This window comes from Hemicordylus capensis, chromosome 15, assembly GCF_027244095.1.
Source record: "Hemicordylus capensis ecotype Gifberg chromosome 15, rHemCap1.1.pri, whole genome shotgun sequence".
NCBI lineage: Eukaryota > Metazoa > Chordata > Lepidosauria > Squamata > Cordylidae > Hemicordylus > Hemicordylus capensis.
Window position 1 is genome coordinate 10,469,506 of NC_069671.1, and position 22,470 is coordinate 10,491,975.

At 48.6% G+C, this 22,470-nt stretch overlaps 1 protein-coding gene across 3 annotated transcripts in view; it reads left to right on the plus strand.

The window, feature by feature from the left end:
* LOC128338087 (transmembrane protein 132D-like) overlaps positions 1 to 22,470 on the plus strand; it is a 438,162-nt gene that overhangs the window by 178,604 nt on the left and 237,088 nt on the right. For 2 of the 3 annotated variants that reach the window (XM_053280000.1, XM_053279999.1), the window contains exon 2: positions 6,020 to 6,911. In XM_053280000.1, the coding sequence (XP_053135975.1) occupies positions 6,148 to 6,911 (764 nt within the window). In that variant the 5' untranslated portion in view covers positions 6,020 to 6,147. Of the gene's footprint in view, positions 1 to 6,019; positions 6,912 to 19,507; positions 19,571 to 22,470 lie in introns of those variants that run through there. The other variant, XM_053280001.1, reaches the window with a different exon arrangement.

The following is a 22,470-nucleotide window of genomic DNA, read 5'->3' on the forward strand; positions in this document are numbered from 1 at the left end:
GCATCTCGCCTCTGAGGCTGACAGAAGAAGGGCCGTGCTGGGACAGACCAAAAACTCCTTTGGCCCAGTGTCCTGTTTCCTACCGTGGCACTGGGCCACTGGGAAACTGCACCAGGATGCCCCCCAAGAAGTGCAGGAAGGCATCAGCCCTCCTCTCACGTTGCCCCTCAGCAATTGGCATCCAGAGGTAGACTGTCTCTGGATATGGATGTTCTATTCTATGATCATGGCTAAGATCACAAGAGCCCCACTGGATCGGGCCAAAGGTTCATCTAGTCCAGCATCCTGCATCCCACAGTGGCCAATCGTATGCCTTTGGGAAACCCTCCAGCAGGGGGTGAAGACAGTAGCCCTCTCCCACCTACATCTGCCTGGAACTCTGCCCCTAACTTTGCTTCACGCAGGGAGTGCAAAACGCGATGTAGCAACTTATTTGTTTTTAAAACCGAAACTGGGTGGGTGGTGAGAAGAGAGAAGCATGGCTTTTATAGGACCAAGCAAGCTTTAGATAATCGCTGGTTGCCTTTCTTTTTCTTTAAAAGTATATATATATATATATTATGCTGCCCTCTGGAACTCTCTTATGCATCCCCCCCCAGTTAAAATCCATATGGTGATCCAGACTTTGGTGAACGTGGCGGTGCAGGGTCATGGTGTGTGTTTGCTTTACTGATGCTGCGGCTTCTCCGGGCAAAATGCAAAACGGTTTGAAAATTCTGGTCTGTGGGCTGTTTCGGAAAAGCTGCTGGCAGCTTCCAGCAGGATTCAATTGAAATTCAGCACGCGGCATTTCCTCTCCGGTTAGAGGAGAAGCATCACAGCAAGAGGACCAGCCAGTCTGGTCAATCCAGCTGCCCTCACTGCCTGCGTGTTTCCAGACAGATCTCTCCCTCCCTTCCAAGCAGAAAAACAACTTCCGATTTACGAACTCTTTGGAAGGGCCATGCCGTTTGGGAAAGAACCGAGCGCCATGAAATCGGAAGAGAAAGCAGGGCCCCCTGTCTTGCCCACAGACCACTTCTAATTAAACATTAAGTGCAAACCCTTTGTGGGGGGGAAAGAGGCACTTCACATTCTGTTTATCTGAAATCCTGAAATCAGAATGGAATGGAATGGAATGGAATGCCACCCGGGAACTCGAGGAGGAGGAGGTGGTGGTGGTGGGGATGGAGTTGGGCTTAATGGGAGAGATGAATTAAAAGACGAAATGCTCAGGAATTGGGCCACCACTTGTGCCTCGCCTCTGGAAAGTTGCAGCCTCAGTGCCCATTTGTCTCTAACAGCATTTCATCAGGCTGCAAGGAGAAGCACTGGACGAGAGTGGAATCTGTAAGCAGTGAACAAGGGGAAGAAATGAGCCTGCCATCGGAGTCGAGGGGATATGCCCACCCATCCCAGTTCTCATTGGTTTCCCCCTGTGGTTTCCATCAACAAGCTTCAGTCTGAATGTGCTGTGGATAGCTGACCAATGTTTGCTCTATAGCAGCAGGATTTGACATCCGAAAACATTTCAGTTGCCATATCGCAAAGAGGCAGAAAGGAGCAACCAAAATCATCCTGGATGCAGAGCACCTAAGTTAAACATTTAACACGTTTGAGGCTTTTTTTTTTCCTTAAATAGGCAAGGCACGCTAGAAGTTTGCAAACTTATCACTTTCCTCCCTACTGTGCATAGAGATTTTTTTTTTTCCCCCGCTCTCTCTCCCATAACACTACAACCCTGGGTCATCATTCCATGAAACTAATTGGCAGGAGAATCAGAACAGACCAAAGAAAGTTCTTTGCGCGGTGCATAATGAGGCCAGGTCTGTAGCTCGATGGCAGAGCATCTGCTTGGGATGCAGCTGGTCCCAGGTTCAGGCCCTTGCCTGTTATTTCACAGCTCCTGTCTAAAACCCCAGAGAGCACCTGCCAGTCACTGTAGGCAATATGGACCGGTGGTATACTCCTACCCCAGGATGATACCCCACCAACAGAACCTGTAGCATGGAGGGAGGCAACTCAGGGTCATCTGAGACCCTGCTCCAGCTGGTTTTCTGAGCGGAGGGAGCATCTTTAAGGAGCAGGGCCTTTTTAGTGGTGGCTCTCAAATCTCGGACTTCGCTCTCACTGAAGGTCCTCATGGCCCCCACCTTGCTTTCCTTCTGCTGTTGAGTGAAGACTTTGCTATTCTGTGATGCCTACAGGACTGGGTATTTTCCCGTGACTTGCTTTCTCTGTGTCTCATTGATCTCCTGAGTTGTGATGAGCTATTTGGGTCACTGTCTAGCAGGGTGGATTTGATTTAAATCAAACTGATTTAAATCACGATTTAAATCACGATTTAAATCACTAGCAGGGTGGATAAAAATAAAAAAAATTCGATTTAAATCAAAAAAATCCGATTTAAATAAAAAAACCAATTTTTTTGATTTAAATCAGATTTTTTTATTTAAATCAGATTTTTTTTTATTTTTATCCACCCTGCTAGTGATTTAAATCGTGATTTAAATCAGTTTGATTTAAATCAAATCCACCCTGCTGTCTAGCTCAGTATTCTTTATGGTAGCACATCCCGCCGCCGCGCCCCCCCCCCCCAGTGCTTTGGAAACTTCTATTTCGGAGTGGAAACTTGTGTTGAAAAGTGGTATAGTCAAGCGCCTAGCTAGGGCAGGGGGTGTGGCCAGCACCTGGAAGGGCCAGCACAGCCCTCTGGAGCTCATTCCCAGCTGACGACGAAGTTCTGACTGTGTGTTTTCTTCATTCACTCCTTCCCTCCGAGTATGGGAGAGAACAAAGAAAAGACACTGTTGATAACGATGCCATCTGGGAATGAGGGGTGAGCCCGGCAGCTTCCAGGATCAGGGTGGCTCATGTTCTTTGAACCCGTCTAGCCAATTATCACCCTGCCCCGGTGTTGGTGGTGGATGGAACATAGGGAGCGGCTTTATACCAAGCCAGACCATTGGTCCATCTAGCTCAGTATTGTCTATCCAGAGACTGGCAGCGGCTTCTCCAGTTTTGCAGGAGGGAGTCTCCCTCAGCCCTATCTGGAGATGCCAGGGAGGGAACATGGGATCTTCTGCATGCAGGTGCTTTCCCCAGAGCAGCCCCATCCCCGAAGAGGAATCTTACAGAGTTCACACGTCTCCCATTCAAATGCAAACCAGGGTGGACCCTGCTTAGCAGAGGGGACAATACATGCTTGCGACCACAAGACCAGCTCTCCCCCTGGCCCCCCTGCATTGGCAGCTCAGCAATGGAAGCTCTGCCTTTAGAATATGCTGCATTTTGTAGGAGGGTAGTTCCCCCTTCAGTAAATATATAGTCCTAATTACAAGATGAGTTGTGTTGACTAGTGTTTTAGTAGAGAAGTCCCTCTTGACCCACAGTAGATTTTGCTTTGAAAATTCTACTGGCTGGTTATTGGTTTTCACTTCCCCAGTTTGTGTGCCTTGCTGTTAAGTATTCCCTGCCGTTCCAGATCATGTCAGCATCTGTCAGTTCCTTGTTGGGGGAAAAACAGGGGGAATGGCTTATTAAAAGAGCTTCAAACATGACATGGCAAAGGAGACCTTCAAAAAGACTCACCAGAATGACTTCCTGGCACTTGGTTTCTGAAGAAGAGACAGAATCAGCATTCTACAATCAGGGCCAAGGTCAGCCTCCTTTGCCAGGTGGGATTGTATGGATGATCCACATCATGGATCTCTGAGCATCTCATCTAGTCTGGCTCTCAGACTGAAGTAGGGATGTACATAGAACCAGAAAAATTGGTTCAGTTCCATGCACACTCGGACCAGAACCAGGTCGAACTGGGTCCGGTTCAGTTCAGTCTCAGACTGAACTAGGCCCAGTTTGGTTCGACCTGAACCCATGCAGCTCCAACTTGAGCGTGCCTCAATCCAAGCTGGCTCACACGCTCCTAGACTGAAGGAGATCCATGTTCAAATACTGTCACTGGGTCAAACAAGTGGTGATGATAGCATGGCCTGTTAATTTAAAGCCAGATAGACCCCAATCACTGTTGAAGTGATGGATGGAAGGATCCAGGTTTTAGGGCAAATGGAGCACATGGATTAAGAAGAGCTGAATACTTCTCATTGTTTGTTTCCATAGCTTCTCCCAGCAAAGCTTACTTATGATATCGGAGCTTGGTTGATGGAGGAAGAAAGCCCCTATGGGTTCAGAATGTTGAGGATCAGGAAGCTGCCTTATACTGAGTCAGACCTTTGGTCCATCTAGCTCAATGTTGTCTACCCAGACTGGCAGCAGCTTCTCCAAGGTTACAGGCCTGGAGTCTATCTTAGCCCCATTTTAGAGATGCCAGGTGGAACCTTCTGGATGCAAACATGCAGCCTCCTCCTCTAAGGGGAATGTCTTACTGTGCTCACATGTGCTCTCCCATTCTAATGGAAATCAGGGTGTACCCTGCTTAGCAAAGGGGGCAATTCATGCTTCCTACCACAAGAGCAGCTCTCCTGGTAAGCTGCAGATGGAGGGTTGAGCACATGTACTCCACGTTCGCTCTAAAGAAATCAGCCCCTCCCCATTTTATATGTGATTGGGACAGACTCTAGCTTGTTAAGTGGGAAGGACAAGCATCCTACCCACTTTGGGGAACTGTGTGTGCCCCTCATCCTTGGTCATGTGCAAGTAAAAATCTAAGTATAAGGGGGGGATGATCTGCTGAACCTCAGATGGGTAGGACAAGTGTGTCCTACCCAGATTCCATCCCCAGCTTCTGAATGGGATAGGAGGATAAACCGTCCTACCCAGCTGGGACTTAGCCCACAATTCCACCTCCTACCTTGATCACTCACATGACCAAAAACTTGGAGGGTGCACAGGTTGGGAAGGAGGGTAGGATGCTTGTTTCTATGTATAGTTTGGGGGCTGTCTCTGGAGAAGTCTGTTAGTCTGTTCATTAGTCTGTTAGTCTAATTTTGAGGATTAAAATGGTCTGGTCCCATGCATACCCTTAAGGTCTTTGGGAGGTGGGACAGGGAAGCAAGTGCTACCAAACCAAAGAGGAATGGGGCCTCTTGAACCCAAACTTGAAGAACTTACTGTGGGATTGAAAACTGTTGGGTTGAGAATGATAAAATGCTCCATCTGGAGTTTGTACAGGGTGGTGGGGGGACTCATTAGCTCACTTGACTAACGTGCCATCGACAATTAGACATGACCTTGTCCTCATTTCACTTCTCTCTCTCTCTCTCTCTCTCTCTCTCTCTCTCTCTCTCTCTCTCTCTCTCTCTCTCTCTCACACACACACACACACACACACACACACACACACACACACACACACCATTCCTGCAATAAATTTGTGGCGGTTTGCATGGGGTTACCTGAGAGATTGCTTATGCTGAAGAAGAGGTCTCCAGGTCACCTGGTGAGCAATGGCACAGCAAGTATTTGAAGCTCACGCTCTGTGGCCCTTATCCAGTGCTGTGTTGTATGTCCCACAGGACTCTTTGCAGGTTCCTCCTTCCACAGGCTGTGGGGAGTAGGTAAATGCATTATGTCCTCACTGTATCATGTGGTGCGGTGTAGGAAATATTACCAGTAGGAAGGGAACATAGAGTGGTTACAGCTGTCATGTCTACCTAGACCCGTTTCTGCCCTATGTCTCCTGTAAAATCTATTTCCCAAGAATGCTGACTTTTAAAGACATATATTTTAAAGATCTGGTTGGCAGGGGCACAACGTCTATTCAGTTGCATCCCTTCGGCTTTGGAATGCCCTCCCAGATAAGCTTCGCTGTGTGCTCTCCCTCTGGGTTTTTAAGAAACAATGGAAAACCCATTTTAGTTTTTATTCTGTGTCTGTTCCAGCATGTTTTCGATTTGTGGCTCTGATTTTGAGTCTAGTTTTTAATGGAATGTTATTAATTTTGTACCATTTTATGTTCTACTGTCTCTGCGAGCCACCCTGAGCATCATACTGGTGGGGCGTGATATAAAGATTTAAAATACATAAATAACGGCATTCAGGCATTTAAACTCTCTCTCTCTTCTTCTTCTTCTTTTGCCAGTGACGGAGAGCAGAGGGATCTTGGAGAGCATCCAGAGATTTTCCTTGCTGCCGACGTACCTGCCCGTTAGCTACCGCATCCACAATGCGGACGTCTCCTTCTTCCTCAAAGAAGCCAACCAGGATATTATGAGGAACTCTAGCCTGCAGTCACGAGTGGAGTCCTTCCTAGTCTATAAATCCAAGAGGCCTCCCATCCTGAATGCCACCTATGGGCCCTTTTCAATTGAGCAAGTGGTTCCCCAGGACTTTCTGTCCCCTTCCAACCCCTTTGGGTCAATGGCCCCCAAGTTCTCCTTCAACTGGAAGCTGAAGGCATACATCATGAACACCAAGATCTACCCCAACAGGCCCAAAGTCCAGATTCTCTTCTATATTGTCGGGAGAGACTGGGATGATTACAGTGTTGCTGAGAGGTTGCCTTGCTTGAGGGTCTTTGCTTTCCGAGAGACGAGGGAAGTCCGAGGCAGCTGTCGGCTGAAGGGGGATCTGGGATTGTGCGTGGCCGAACTGGATCTCCTTCCCAGCTGGTTTAACCCACCCACGGTGGTTGCTGGCCGTAAGAAACTGCTGAACCAATCAGAAGGCAGTCCAGTGGAACTTTACTATGCCATCCAGCCGGGGGATGAGAAGGAGGATTGCACCAAGGAGGACCCAAGGAAAAACAATGGGATCAGACCTGGACGCAATGATATTGATGAATCGGGGCCACCCTTGCAGAGGATTGGTAGCGTTTTCCTTTACCAGACACGGGGCAGCCCTTCCTTGCGGGAAATGAACTTGGATAGTAACATTGCTATCCAGTATATACCAAAGACTGTCAAGCAAGGGGATGTTCTGACCTTCGTGGTGTCCATCGCAAAAAACTCAACAGAGGACCAGTTCACATTGAGGTAAGGAAACGGGCTCAGTATAAAGCACAGGTGAATATGATCCCCACAAGCTCTCCGTTCATGATTATCTGTGGATGATTCACCAAGTCCTTGGGATCTGGACATCCAATGATGTTTGATTGCCATACCTGATGTTTGATTGAAGTGTTTCAAAGACGGCAGTGTTCGATAGCGGGTGTAGAAAGCATGTGGCAGTACTGACATGCAATGTTGCTTGATAATTGAAACAATCTGATGGATGGCATGCAGTAATCATGGCCACTGGGTCTCCTCCTTCTTGGTAGTTTTAAAGATACAGGCTGAAGGATCTCAGATTGCAACTTCACAGCCCTATAGGGAGCTGGATTGTAAGTTGATACATGGCCGTGCCTTGCAAGTCAGGTATCTGGGCCAGGAGGGAGGCATGAAATCAGTGTTTAGCATGCACAGTCATTTGGAAAAGAGCAGTTATTCAAACCCAAATACCGAAGGGGGCTTTGTGGGGAAAAGGTTAAAGAAATCAGTAGTGTCAGTGAATTCTGCCATAGGAACGTAGGGACGTCTATACCAAGTCAGAGCCTTGGTCCATCTAACTCAGTATTGTCTACACTGACTGGCAGTGGCTCTCCCAGGTTTCAGGCAGGAGACTCTCCCAGCCCTACCTGGAGATGCTGCCAGGGAGTGAATCTGGGACCTTCTGCATGCAATCAGGCAGATGCCCGTCCACTGAGCAATGGCTACATCTCCAGCCTAGAGCCTCCTGAATACAAGGCATGCACTCTACCACAGCTCCTCCCAGGTACAATTCTCCAGCTGTTGCCTGAGGGTTTTGTGGGTGGAGCTTGTGGCAAACAAGGTGCCCCAAGCAGGGGGGTTTCTCCTAACGTTTGGGGGATGGGGTTCTTGCTCAGTGGTAGAGTATCTATGTGCCTTGCACACACAAAATCCCAGGTTCAATCCTGCCCGAAACCTAGGAAAGCCGCTGCCAGTCAGAGTAGACAATATTGAGCTCGATGGGCCGATGGTCTGACTCAGTATTAAGCAGCTTCTTACATCCCATTCTTGCTTTTCACAGTGCTGGAGCTTTTCCAAATGGTGATTGAACACAGCTTTGCTACACTTAGGCTGGCGGTGATGAGCGGGGGGAGTTCATAGGAAGGAAGCATTTGCCGTGATATCAAGACAGTGCCGTTCTAACGGCCAATGGCATTATTCAGCTTAACTTCTGAAGATTCTCAGTTACTGTGCATGATGTGCGTCCTAAAAAAGAAGCATGTCGGTGCAGTGCTCAGAACAGCGGAACTGGAGGCACTTCCAGTCATAGTCCAGCTGCTGGTCCAGCTGCTGAAACGTACGGCTGTATGTGAGGCTATTGTGAGGACTTGCCCCCCAGTAAGTACTCCTCCGTGCAGCACTTTGCACGGAGGGCACCTAATAAAAGCCAACGTGCCTTCCGTTTCATCACCCTGTTGCACAAACAAGCGGAGATGGCTCCCTAGCTGTCCCCGCGAATGCACCCCCCCAGGCGCCAAGCAAACAGATTTCAGGGAAGCTTTCAGCAGAACAACAGACAAACAAGGTTAGAGAAGCATTGTTCAGCTTTGTTTGCAAGAGAAGCAGTTGGTTGCCATGTAATGCGTGAATATAGAAGCCAAAACACACGGTCATTTACTGAAGTTCAATAAGAGGATCAGGGACGTTTTCGTCAGTATCCTGTTTTTCTTGTTCAGAAGAGGCCCAGTTTTTTTAACCCAATGGTGGATGTAGGGAAATCAAAGATAGGAACATATAAAGCTGCCTTCGACCAAGTCAGACCATTGATCCGTTTAGCTCAGGCCTGGTCTACACAGACTGGGAGCAGTGGTCCCTCTAATCTTTTTCCATCTCTGTGTGGAATGAGTTTTGTTCTGGGCAGCGGTATCAAGGCAGTGTGTGCACACCTGCATTCAGAACTGGGCCGTCCTGATTCAACCTGAGCGGGATCTGAAATGAACTGAGCAGACATCCAAGAACTTCTGAGGGCGTGCATGTGCGCACGCCTTAGAGGGAACGGTGGCTGGGAGTGGCTCCCCAATGTTTCAGGCCAGGAGTCTTTCCCATCCCTACCTGTGAGATGCTGAACCCAGGACCTTCTCTATGCAAAGGAGATGCCCTATCACCAGTGTGCGTCTCTAACAGGGATTCCCAGATGTTGCTGACTACAACTCCCATGACCTCCAAGCAAAAGTCATTCCAACTGGGGATTTTGGGAGTTGTAGTCAACATCCAGGAATCCCTGTTAGAGGGAACACTGCCTACCACTGAGCTATACGAAGTTGCCTTATACTGAGTCAAACCATTGGTCTATCTAGCTCAGTATTGTCTACACAGACTGGCAGTGGCTTCTCCAAGGTTGCAGGCAGGAGTCTCTCTCAGCCTTCTCTTGGGGATGCTTCCAGGGAGAGAACTTGGAACCTTCTGCATGCAAACACACAGATGCTCTTCCCAGAGTGGCCCCATTCCTTAGGGGAAATATCTTACAGTGCTCACACATGTAGTCTCCCATTCGAATGCAAACCAGAGCAGACCCTGCTTAGCAAAGGGGACAAATCATGCTTGCCACCACAAGAAACCCTTTCTGCAGGATGCGGGTCCTTTCCTGCCTGACATATGCCAGCATGCCATTAAGTCACAACGGAGAGTGTGCTCCCTCGTGATCACTTTGCCTGGCTGTTCCCATTCACCTCTTGACCTGGACAGCCTATGCATTCCATCTGTTCGAGCCTTGATTTCCGGACCATTGGAGCAAAAGCAATGGTGAAAGCCTTTTTGCCAGCAGCCCTCGGCCTCGAATCATCAGCATGGACACAGAGTCCTGCTGCCGCTCAAGACAAGTGCCCACAATCCGGTGACAGGGATGGGGGGAAGAGCAGATTTCCTCATGGCTCACTGGCTTTCGCAGTGCGGAGCTGATTCCTCCCCAGAGTCTGTTGAACCGCTGCGAGAGTTCAGCATTAGTTTTTCATGGTTGGCGAAAGAGCCTGATGTGCCAAAGGGCTGAGGAAAAGCAGAGTCCCACTGAATCAACTCCCATTTTTTAAAACTTATTGTGAAGAATGGAAGAGTGGGGAGCTGGGGCCCCTCCAGGCTCCCCATTCCTTCTCCCCTCCTAGCTCCCTTTCAGATCACAGTAAATCATGAAGTTCCTTGCTCTGTTTCTTGATAGGTGAATCCCTAGCCAGGCCCATTGCTTGGATCCCTTGTAGGCTATCTCTTAAGAGGTATCTCTTAAACCCTGGGGAGTCGTCTTCCATACACGCCATCTACTTAGCCCACGCTCTTTCCTTCATAGGCTCTCTTCCAGCATTTGGGGAGGAATATTGCTCTCTTTAATGTCCTATTTGTTTTCATAGTCACATTGTGGGAACAGTCAGTGCTCCCATTTTTCAGTTTGAAAAATTGAGCCTGGAAGAAGAGGGACACATTCGAGGTGCAGGTTGGAGGCAGACACTGGTTAAAGAGCTGACGCTTTTCCCGATTAAAGTAAAGTTGTGCCATCGAGTCAGTGTCGACTCCTGGCAACCACAGAGCCATGTGGTTTTCTTGGTAGAATACAGGAGGGGTTCCCCATTGCCTTCTCAGCATCTTCCTTTATCACTGCTGATAAATATAGGAGTTTCCCATATTCTGAGAAACATACCAATGGGGATTCGAACCAGCAACCTCTTGCTTCCTAGGCAAGTTACTTCCCCGCCATTTATATAGGTATAATTGTCTGGAGTAAGCATTGCTCCCCTCTAATGTCACCACTGGTTGAACAGGCATTCCAATAGTCGAAACGCTGCAATGGTAGGATGATCCTACATGGCATGAATGGTGACAACTCTTTCATACCATCCCTCGGACTCACAAAACTGTCCACAGTGAGAGCAAAAAGAAGATAGGTCTTCAATAGCTTCCCCCAAAGCACTCTGGGAATTTTGGAATTGTGAAAATTGTGAGATGTCTTTGATGGAGGTGCTCCTTGTTCGGGGATAATGACATTTAAGCAGTTTGGACACTGGTCTTTAATGTATAGTGCAGACCTTAAAATCCATAATTCTGTTCATGGTAAACTTTCTCAGTTTGGCTGCCTTGGCTGAGTAAATCTGGGTTTTGCCACACAACAAGCCAGTATATTTGTGTCGAGGGCTGTGGGGCCTCATTTGGGAGCCTCGTGGTCCTGAAATTGTGGCTGCTGCAATCGGGGCTTTGTCTAATGAGCTACCTGGGAGAAAGTGTGTGTGTGCCTAAACGACACAGAAGGAAGTAGGAGTCTTACTTCCAGTCATGCAGGTGCCCATTGCGCATGCACAGCGGCCTCCAAAATGGCTGCCACCACTACACAGAGGCCCACAACGGGCTGAAAACAGCCTGTTTCAAGACTGGGGGAGGCTGGTGGGGGGAGGGGGGACTGCCGGGGGGGACAGTCGGGGGGGACTGAGGGGGGGACTCATCACCCACACCCCTGAGGTGATGAGTCCTTAAAATTTTTCTAAACTTTCAAAACCCCGAACTGGCTCGAATTAGAGCCAAACCGGGGGGTGTTCCGGAGTGTGCGCAAAACCAAACATGCCCAGTTCGATTCGGTTCAGCAAACCGGTTTGGTGTACACCCCTCCTTATCCCTGTAAGAAGAATCCATCTCCAAAGTAGACCTGTGTTGGTTGCGTGTGTGGGTGGGGGTGGTGGGCTTCTAGCTGTTGGCTCTACAGTTCTTTTCATCCGTCTGGCATCAGCAGGAGAGAAACGGAAGGTTCAGAGTAAGACCTGACAGGTTGTTCTGCCGAGGGATTGAGTAACGTAGCTGCTTCTGCTTCTCGGAGAGAGGAGAGAAACAAACCTCTTGAAAGGTGAAGACGTCGGCCCTTCAGGAGAAACGCCATCACGCTAGACAAAGCAATTCCAAGCTCCGGCATTCGGAGTGATGGTGAAGAGGAGCCGTGAAGAGGAGCTGTGATCCACTCCACGGGAGCTTCTGAGTGTCCCTCCCCAACCTCCACTGCCACGGTTCTCTAGCGACGGGTTCCCACACTTAGAAGCAAATAAGTGTGTTCTTTAGTTCCTACACTTAGAAGCAAATCTTTTCTTGTCAGCCACTGACTCCCGAGGACACCCATGGATGCATTCTCCCTCCTGCATCATCTTGCAATGGCAACGTCACCAAGACCTCAAGCAGCTGTCCGAAAGGTCTGGCCACCCTCCGGCTTCAAGGCAAGTCTTTGGAGTTTCGAAAGTCTCCGAATACCCAGGGGAGGGGGTTGTTCGTCACCCTGGTCTTGTAATATCGCCCAGAGTCTCTTGGTTCTGCTTTTGATCTTGGTCGCATCCCCTCTCTGGAGGCCTGTGACCCTCTCTCACCTTCTTCTCCCTCCTCATCAGCCAGCCTCCTTTCATACAAGCCTGTGCAAGCCCCACAGCCCCAGCCACCCTTCATTGGTCCCCTGCCTCTTTTTATTGCCCCCATCAAATGGGAACATGCTGCAGTATCCCTCTTGCCTCTCCTCCCTTGCCCAGCCCCCTCCCTGCTCCAGGAGGTGTGCCACTGATGTCCTCAAGCGGCACCTCCTCGGTGTTCTGGCCACAGTGGCCAAACCTGGCCTTCCCTCCTCGGGAGCCACCTGGCCACTCGTGCCTTCAGCGGATGCCTGAGCAATCTTCTCCCCTGATCAGACAGCTAGGGGGTGGCCCTTGTTAAGGCCAGTGGACTCACTTACCCGCCAGGCAGCAGCACATTCCCCCTCACCCAAAAAAAGTCCAAGAAATGTTTCCCACACCAAATGGAAAACTCAATTGTTCTTTTCTTTTCTGGACTGGGAATGGGCTTCTATGGCAGATACAGTGAGGAGAGATGTCTGGTGGTCACAAGTACACTCATCTCTTGCCAAGCATAGTTTACATAGGAACATAGAAAGCTGCCATATACTGAGTCAGACCATTGGTCCATCTAGTTCAGTATTGTCTTCACAAACTGGTAGTGGCTTCTCCAATGTTGCAGGCAGGAATCTCTCTCAGCCCTATCTTGGAGAAGCTGCCAGGGAGGGAACTTGGAGCCTAGATGCTCTTCCCAGAGTGGCTCCATCCCCTGAGGAGAATACCTTGCAGACCTCACACATCAAGTCTCCCATTCATATGCAACCAGGGCAGACCCTGCTTAGCTTAAGGGGACAAGTCATGCTTGCTACCACCAGACCAGCTCTCCTCTCCTGCGGTTTTGAGTATATGCGAATGGGAAATTGTGACAGGTCTTGCCAACTGCGACCTGAGTATCTGTGTTTGGTGAGGGGTTTTTTTTCATGATTTTGGAGGGGTTTCAGAGATTTTGGGGGCTTCAGAGTTTTGATCTGTTCATTCGTCTTGGTGACCCTTGCTGACCTTGCAGTCCCTTGCCAATTTAAAATGCCTTTGGGTGATTTCCGGGGGGGGGGGTTTCAAAAACTGTCCAGAGGTTTTATCTGCTCATTCTTCTTGGTGATTCTTGGCGTCACCAAAAATTACAGGGTTTTTGGTGATTTTTTAAAAAGCATTTTTGTGTATCCCCCCCCCCCCATTTTTAGGTCTTTTTGTGGTAGTGGTTCCCCTAACCCCCTGTTTCCCATAGACTTTAATGCCTCACCAACCGCGGATTTGCCAACAGCAAGGTTTTGCCAAAACGGAGCTCTAGTGATTGGCAAGGGAAGACTGTATGGATTGTCCTCTTTGCTAAGCAGGATCCACCTTGGTTTGCCTTTGGATGGGAGACTACACATGAGCACCATAAGATATTCCCCTTAGGGCAGGGCTGCACAGCTTTGGCCCTCCAGCTGTTTTCAGACTACAACTCCCATCGTCCCTGACTATTGGCTGCCATGGCTGTGGATGCTGGGAATTGTAGTTCAACATCCGCAGGAGGCCTGAAGTCATGCAGCCCTGCCTTAGGGGACGGGGCCATAATTCAGTGGAAGAGCATCTTTCAGTCCTGGCAGCTCCAGATAGGGCTGGGAGAGACTCCTGTCTGTAACCTTGGAGGGGTGCTGCTGGTCAATGTAGACAATACTGAGCAAGATGGTCTGATTCACTATAAGGCAGCTTCCTATTTTCCTATTTACTGGAACAAAATTTCACATATTTGATTGACATTACTCTTCTGCTGCCTTTCCAACAAGATGGCCTGCATACCAGCCTTTTATCCTACTGGGTGAAATGTGCAGTGGAAAAGTACACCAAAGGAATCAAAATGCATAACTCGGCAGAGCCGGGGTCTCTGCCGAGGCAGGGATCCTGGGGGGACGCAGACCTTGGATGGCTCCCAGGCAAAGGAGTTAGAACTTTGGCCAATGCTCAACGGGGACACCAAAGCTGGATAGGGCAACATGCAAGCGATGTTGCTTCAGCAGCGGCTTGGAGGAGACTGCGGGTTTTTATGGGCTGCTGCCTAGACAGAATGAACTGTCTCTACCCCTTCTCTAAGAAAGGCTCTGGGGTCATTCACATGAACTACCAGGTGGGCGGGAGGCTTCACAAACTTGCCTTCCCCTGACACAATCATCCTTTGCTTGGTGGTAGCATGAAGCGTGCTCGCACATGCTCGCACATGCTCCCACACATGCAGTCTAGAGAGGAGAGCTGGTCTGGTGGTAGCAAGCATGACTTGTCCCCTTAGCTAAGCAGGGTCCACCCTGGTTGCATATGAATGGGAGACTAGAAGTGTCAGCACTGTAAGAGATTCCCCTCAGGGGATGGAGCCACTCTGGGAAGAGCAGAAGATTCAAAGTTCCCTCCCTGGCTTCTCCAAGATAGGGCTGAGAGAGATTCCTGCCTGCAACCTTGGAGAAGCCACTGCCAGTTAGTGTTGACCATACTGAGCTAGGTGGACCTATGGTCTGACTCAGTGTATGGCAGCTTCCTATGTCCCTATGTTCAGTGAAGGCAGCGCAGAACACTCTGAGGCCAGGACTCATTATCCTGGCCTCTGGGTATCCCACAGTGCACCGAGCACACCCTGGGATTCTCCCAGGTGATGGGCACTCTAGGCCCCCATCTCCGTGACACCGCGAGCTGCAAGTAGCCCACGCTGACAAACAATCCTGGCAGCCAAGTTGGAGCGTCTGTGCCCTTAACTTCAGCTAAGAGCTGGGCATTGGTGCTGAGCTTGGTGCCATGGCACTGCCGGAAACCATATGGATCCCGGTGTTTTTCGTGGGCAGCCAAGCCCAGGCTTTGCTGCTTGTGACAACAGCCTCTCTGGGTCTTAGAGGACCCTTGCCTGATTATCTGAGGCCTTGGAGGGCCTCTACGAGAACTCACGCAGGTCCTCAGGGGTCTCCTGTGTGCCTGAGGATGAAGGGCATGCTTTGTCTTCAGACTGAGGCTAATGGTTCCGAGCGTGGCAGGCCCAGCAAGGTAACTCCCAGCCTGATCACAGAATGAGGTCTTTTTAAGAAGACCCATTGAAAGCATGAAAGAAATCAATCAATCCCACTTCAGAAGAACGCTGCGTAAAAATTCTAATACTTATTACCACGGCCAGTAATATTTAGGCTTAGGGCAATAATATTTAGTAATATTTAGGGTAAGTGTGTGTGTGTGTGTGTGTGTGTGTGTGTGTGTGTGTGTGTGTGTGTGTGTGTGTGTGTGTGTAGTAATATTTAGGCTTAAGGTAAGCTCTATGAACTCGACCTAAGAATGCCAGGCATTCTTGAAGCTTTGAAATAGGCTAGAACCGTTGCCCCATTGAGGCTTTCAAAAATTTGCTGCTGAAACCATGTAGAGCTGCGCAAAAGGCTTGAAGGTCCCTGATCCTGACCCGTCCGTCACTGCCTCTCCCCACCATTCACTCTGATAGTGGGGGCTGTGTGAAGAGGGAAGAGTTTTATCCATCACGGTGGACTTGTTGTGTTGCACCTGGCTTTGATTGCGGATTTCATAGGCCTTTGGTACTATGAGGAATATTTATATGCCATTTCAACAAAAGTTCTCAGTGGTTTACATAGAAAAATAAATAATAAATAAGATGGCCCCCAAAGGGCTCACAATCTAAAAAGCAACATTAAGTAGACCGCAGCAACAGCCACTGGAGGGATGCTGTGCTGGGGGTGGAGAGGGCCAGTTGCTCTCCCCCTGCTCAATAAAGAGAATCAGCACTTTTAAATGGTGCCTCTTTGCTCAGTTAGCTGGCATTAGTAAAACCTTTCTTCCTTAGTAAAGGGTGGGGGGGGGAGTGTATTTTACAAAGCTGAAGGTTTCCTATTCTTGATGTCTGGCACCTTCTGTTTCTTGGAGGAAGGGTAGAATAAAAATGTCATTATTTATTATGAACGTTTGGAAGCAGACACAATCCGCTGCCGTTCTTGGGGTTTATATCGAAATGAGTTTCTTGAGAAATGATTTTGGACAATGTCCACAGGGAGGAGAGAGTAGCTGTTGCTTTGAGCTTGGCTAATAGCTGTTGGGCTCCGATGCGTTCGGGCAGGGAGCCTTTGTTCAGTGTGCGACGGGCATGATTCTCTGGCAGCGGAGCCTGACTTGGGGAGAGCAGTCACGCAGCGAAGCTCATCCACGGAGTCAATGATACACCCTTTCCCAATGCACAAACAGGCCTCTGTGCTCAGCGCCTCGGGATGGATGGATGCCTTTGCTGTGCGCTGTATTGTTTTGTGTGTTGCTCTCCAGTTAGTCACTGAGAAGGCTTGTGGGAGGGAACGGGGATTGGATCATTGCACCCAGCTCCAGGGAATAGGAGCTGCACGGCTTCCTAGCCGGTCAGGCAGCCATGTGGAGGGCATTGTTTGTTTGTCTCTCTGTGCTTCACGGCAAGAACCCCATGGTGAAGTCAGGAGTGGAGCTGTAATTGGGCGGACGGGTTCAAAGAACCCGAGCCGCCCAGCTCCTGAAAGCAGGCACTCACCCCTCCCCGAGCTGCCTGGCCTCACTCCCAGCTGGCTTCGTTGCCTGCTGGGGATTTCCTCGTTCTCAAGGAAGGAAATATCCAGCCAACAATGAAGGCAATGAGCTCTGGAGAGCCATGCTGGCTTTTCTGGGTGCTGCCCATGCCCCCATGTGTGTGATATCACATGCAGGGATACGGCTGGCACATGCGAGGGGCCACCAGGGAGTGGGGTGAACACCAGCCCCCTCTCCCCTAGCTACGTGCCGGGCTGAAGTTTCATAAAACTGCAACATGAGTGACAATACTGTATTGAGGAAAATGCACTGCCTGCTTAAGGAAGTGTGTGTGTCTGGTTTGGGGTGAGGCCTACCTTGCCGGAATGGACCTGGAGGATCGTACGCTCCCAAATGGACCGGCCTGGTCTTGAAGATTTTGTCTGAATATTCTGCTTTGGAATGTTCCTCTTGGGGTTAGGTGGGGCACATACATCAGGCAGCAGCGACATGGGAAGATACTGAAAGGCATCATCTCAGACTGTGCGGGAGAAGGCAATGGTCAACCCCTCCTATATTCTAGCAAGAAAACCACATGGCTCTGTGGTCGCCAGGAGTCGACACCGACTTGATGGCAAAATCTTTCCTTCCCTTTCCTTTCTCACCACTTCTGGGCGGGAGTGTTTCGTTTGGGGGACAAAGTGCATAGGCGCAAGGGAAAGAACAAAAAAGATACCCAGCCAACAACGGAGCTGGCAGGGAAATGAGGCTGCCAGAGCTCGGGGGAGGGGCAAACCAGGCGGCTCCCAGGAGGTGGACGGATCGGGGTCTGTGAGCCCATCTGCCCAATTATAGCTCTGCCCTTTCTCTTGTGTGTCTTCTTCTCCCTCTGGAGGTTACAAGTCAACAAATCGGTGAGCGTCCTCCATTTTCTCCAAAGATTGTTTTCCCTAGTGCAAGCAGAGGAAGGGTTTGGGCCAAGCACTGTTTTTTTGGTGGTTGTTTTTTTTATTCCCAATTACTCTTCCAACCCTGAGATCCCCTGTGTACCATAAAGAAACATCCTGCCGTAGAATAATTGCCGATCGCCTGGCAGGTGCAGGGAATCTGGACGTTGTTGGGAAAATGCCAAGGCATTCTGACAGATCCTTCCTTGGCCTGATAACTAATTGCTGTCCTTGTTTAACGTAATAAATTAGGAGGACTACCTTGTATTTGGGAAAGCAGGAAAGAACAGCTGACAAACGAAGGCTGGATGTGCCTTGGAGGGCCAAGAGGAACTGTGGCTGTTGGCTGGGGTGCACGATGCCCAGCGTCAGAAAATCTGCGGGCTTAGGTTGGAGGGTGTTCCCTGTGCCAAGGAAGGATGCTGTGTGGTCAGCATTTTTGCAGTACAGTTTGTGCCTCAGATGTCTGTATGGTTTGTTGGTCCCCTTATTGGTCCAGAGGTCCCTAAGGCAGCTGATGATTGGTTTGAAAGCTGCATAATAAAACCACAGTATATACAGGCATTCCTTGTAATTCATGAGGCTCCATTCCTCATCGAATGTGTGGTGCAGCCTCAGATCGCCTCAGCTGTTTGGCCCAAAGGCATTTGAAAGCTCCTGATTTTTAATTTGCACTACACTACTAATATAAATATGACAAATATTTATATACCACTTTTCAACAAATGTCCCCAAAGCAGTTTAAAGTAAAGTAGCGCCATCGAGTCGGTGTTGACTCCTGGCGCCCACAGAGCCCTCTGCTTGTCTTTGGTAGAATACAGGAGGGGTTGACCATTGCCATCTCCCGCGCAGTATGAGATGACGCCTTTTAGCATCTTCCTATATTGCTGCTGCCTGATATTGGTGTTTCCCATAGTCTGGAGAACATATCAGCGGGGATTCGAACTGGCAACCTCTCGCTTCCTAGGCAAGTTACTTTTCCGCTGCTCCATTAGGTAGCATAGATATAAATAAATAAAATGGCTCCCTGTTCCCCCAAAGGGCTCACAGTCTAAAAAAGATATGTAAGACAGAAACCAGCAACAGCCACTGGAAGGATGTTGTGCTGGGGACGGATAGGGCCAGTTGCTCTCCCTCTGCTAGATAAAGAGGATCACCACTTTTAAAAAGTGCCTCTTTGCTCAGTTAGCAGCTGAGCTAACTAAAAGCAACAACTACGTTCGTTTAGGTGGAATGTTGCCGGTGATCCTATTTCCCCTTCTGTCCTTGTTTTGATGAAGCAAAAGAGCGATGTATTGGTGTTCGGGAATGAGTTTGGAAGAAGACTACAACGATGGATGCCTTGAATATTTAAATGCAGTCCCTGCAATTGCTGCCAAAAAAAAAATAAAAAAAAAAGACTGTGTGTCTTGGTACTTTGTTGTTACGATTGCATTGCCTAAATGAAGCTGTCGTTTGAGCCAGAATTATTGTCCCTTTTTAGAAAGCAGAGACTCTCGGCAGTTCGGAGAAGACAGGGTGTGGGTGGAACGAGCCAACTCCTTGCAATAAAGTTCTCATTAATGGGAACAGAACGAACCTTAGAAGAAATTAGTTTAACTGGCTTTTAGCTCCTAACAGCAGGGTTTTAGGCTCGGAGGGTGTGCGTGTGTCATATATTTAAAAATATATATGAGTTACAATTCTGGAAGTGCTGGGCTTGGTACATTACCTCCCTCCCCCTCATCTGCTTTGGCATTCCAATACCTTTTGGGGCGTCTGCGGAGAAAACATTAAGAGGTTCTTCAGTGATAAGAAAATGAACCGATATGAGCGAGGACTGACAGAGCCGCACTAGATAAACAGAAGACAGATGGTAAGTGTGATTGGCAGTGACAACGGGTGAGAAGCCTTGTTTGCAGGTGCGGCTTCTGTCATCCATCACACTTTTACCTAATAGTGGGAGATGTCACCGTGATGTACCTAAATCCTCGACTGACTGATTTTAGAAAAAAGTGAAGCCAACCATCGGGGAACGTTCTGTGTCAGGGGGTAAGAGTCAGGAGCCAGCAATCCTTGGGCCAAATCCGCCTCCAGATGTAGCGCCCTTTGATTACCAAATCAGGGACTTAAGAAGCTGTCTTATACTGAGCATAGGCGTAACTATAGGGGGGGCAGGGGGGGCATGTGCCCCGGGCGCCACTTGGCAGGGGGCGGCAAAAAGTGCCCCCGCTGATTTGCTGGAAAAAAAAAATTTGTTGCTGTTTTTTTGTGGTGTTGGGTTTTTTTGCAGCGCAGTCCGCCTCCCACAGTCCCGGCACGCCCCCCCCACATTGGCATTGCTCATCCAGCACTGGGTGCCGCGGCGTCTTTGTAGTCCAAGTCTCTGACTCTCACTCCCCGGCGCGCCCCGCCGCCCCGCCACCAGTTGCGCATTCGTCGAGAGGAGGACACGCACCAGAGCAAACTTCCTGAACAACTCCCTCTTCTGAACAACTTCCTGAATGCCCAAACCAGTTCCCCTTTTTGCTCATTCAAGTCCTTCCTCCCCTATAATCTAACCATGTTTTAACTGAAAAGGTTCAGGGAGGGGGATATGGGGGGATGTGGAACCTTGGGTTCCACATCCCCCCCATCTCTCCCTTCCTGGAGTTTTTCACTATGTAATGCAAGCTAATTTAATTATATGTCATCATCAAAATGGATTAGCTGTTTCAGGCCATCAGGAAAGTCTAAACCTCCACCGATTTAATTAACCAGACTGAAAATCAGATGAACAGAGAATGTTTTGTGGTATATAAATGTAACAATAAGTAAAACTATCATTAGGAGCAATCAGCGATTACTTAAACATTGGTGCTGCCAAGCAATTTGTAAATAAAACTTGAAGCCCTTTGAAAATAAGCTGGAATTAATTGTAGGTTGGGCAGGGGGTGAAAGTATATACTTCTAAACATTTATTGTTAAATTTATATACCACCTTTCATTAAAAACAACCCCAAAGTGGTTTGGTTTTAGTCATGGATTTTAATTTTAATTGCTCTTTTTGTCAATGTGATGAAGATTAGTTAAATATGAGTGGTCTTAGGCAACCAATGTTGCATCTAAAATGCCATTTCATTTTTTATTGTCATAAATACTCTCCAACCAATTTAAATAGCAAAGGTGTATATTATCGCTTTATTCAATTGCAGGGAATCTCAAAAAAGCAGGATTTACAACTAAGGCAGTGCATATTTTCTCTAAAATGGCCCTTTTATAGTTTTTCTAACTTTGAAATCGTAACATAAAACAAAGCATAAATGCATAAATGCTTCCCCCTCCATTTGAAACCTTTTCTGGTGTAAATAGCACACTGTTTTGGAAAAGGGGAGTCTTTCTTTAACAGCGGGAGAATAAGGAGTCTTTAGCACTATCACCCTAGTCCCTAGAATTACTTTGGAGTCCTTGGTTTTCGTTTTGTTAAAATACAGTCACTCACAAGGGAAAGTCAGGAACAGAACCAGGGCGTGAGGGAGGGGCATCATAATCATAATAATCATCATTGCATCATAATTCTGATGTTTGAGATACAAGCCAACTTCACAGGGTTGTTGTGAGGAAAAACCTAAGTATGTAGTGCATTTTGAAATTTTTGGTAATTTTTGTAATTTTTAAAATTTTTAAAATAAAAGTTTTCTGAAACATGTGTGTCAGTCAGATGTATGTTGGGGGGGCAGCGGGGGAGACGCAGCGGGGGGGGCACAATTTCAGTGCTTGCCCCGGGTGCCGTTTTCCCTAGTTACGCCTCTGATACTGAGTCAGCCTGTTAGCCCATCTAGTTTGGTTTTGTCTACACTGACTGGCAACAGTTGTCCAAAGTTTCAGGCAGGAGACTTGCCCAGCTCTACCTGGAGATGCTGTCAGGGACTGAAGCATTGATCTTCTGCACGCAATGCAGATGCTCTGCCATTGAACTATGGCCCCATCTCGATGTTTAGACCAGGTTTTCTTAAACTTGGGCCCCCAGATGTTGTTGGTCTACAACTCCCTTCATCCCAAAAAATGGCCTTTGTGGCTGAGGATGATGGCAGTTGTAGTCCAACAACAGCTGGGGGCCCAAGGTTAAGAAACCATGCTTTAGACTACAGGTGAACCCTGACATCCACTTTGGAGTTCATGTTGTGCAAAGCTTTGATGCCAAAAGGTTCAAGAGAAAAAAAGAGAGAGAGAGCTGGTCTTGTGGGAACAAGCATGAATTGTCCCCCTTTGCTAAGCAGGGTCTGCCTTGGTTTGCATTTGGATGGGAGGCTACATGCGTGATAAGATATTCCTCTTAGGGGGTGGGGCTTCTCTGGGAAGAGCACCTGCATGCTTGCATGCAGAAGGTTCAAAGTTCCCTCCCTGGCATCTCTTAGATAGGTCTGCAAGTGATTCCTGCCTGCAGCTTTGAAGAAGCTGCTACCAGTCTGTGTAGACAATACTGAGCTGGATGGACCAATGGTCTGACTCGGTATAAGGCAGCTTCCTATGTTCCTGTGGCAGTCTTGGCCTGGGGGAGAAAACCATGTTTCCAGCGCCATCCGCACAATCACTGGCAGCAGGATGCAGTGGCCAGGACTTTGAATTCAACCCAGAAGCAATTAGCAAACAGGTTGAATCATGGCATGCCACCTCACTTCCTGCTAGGAGGAGGAGCACCTGCTTCTGCACCACTTGCTTCTTCCAAGCAGTCATCAAGGGCAGCCCCACGTGGAGCAGCTTACAGTAACCAAGCCCAGAAGTTACAGAAGCATG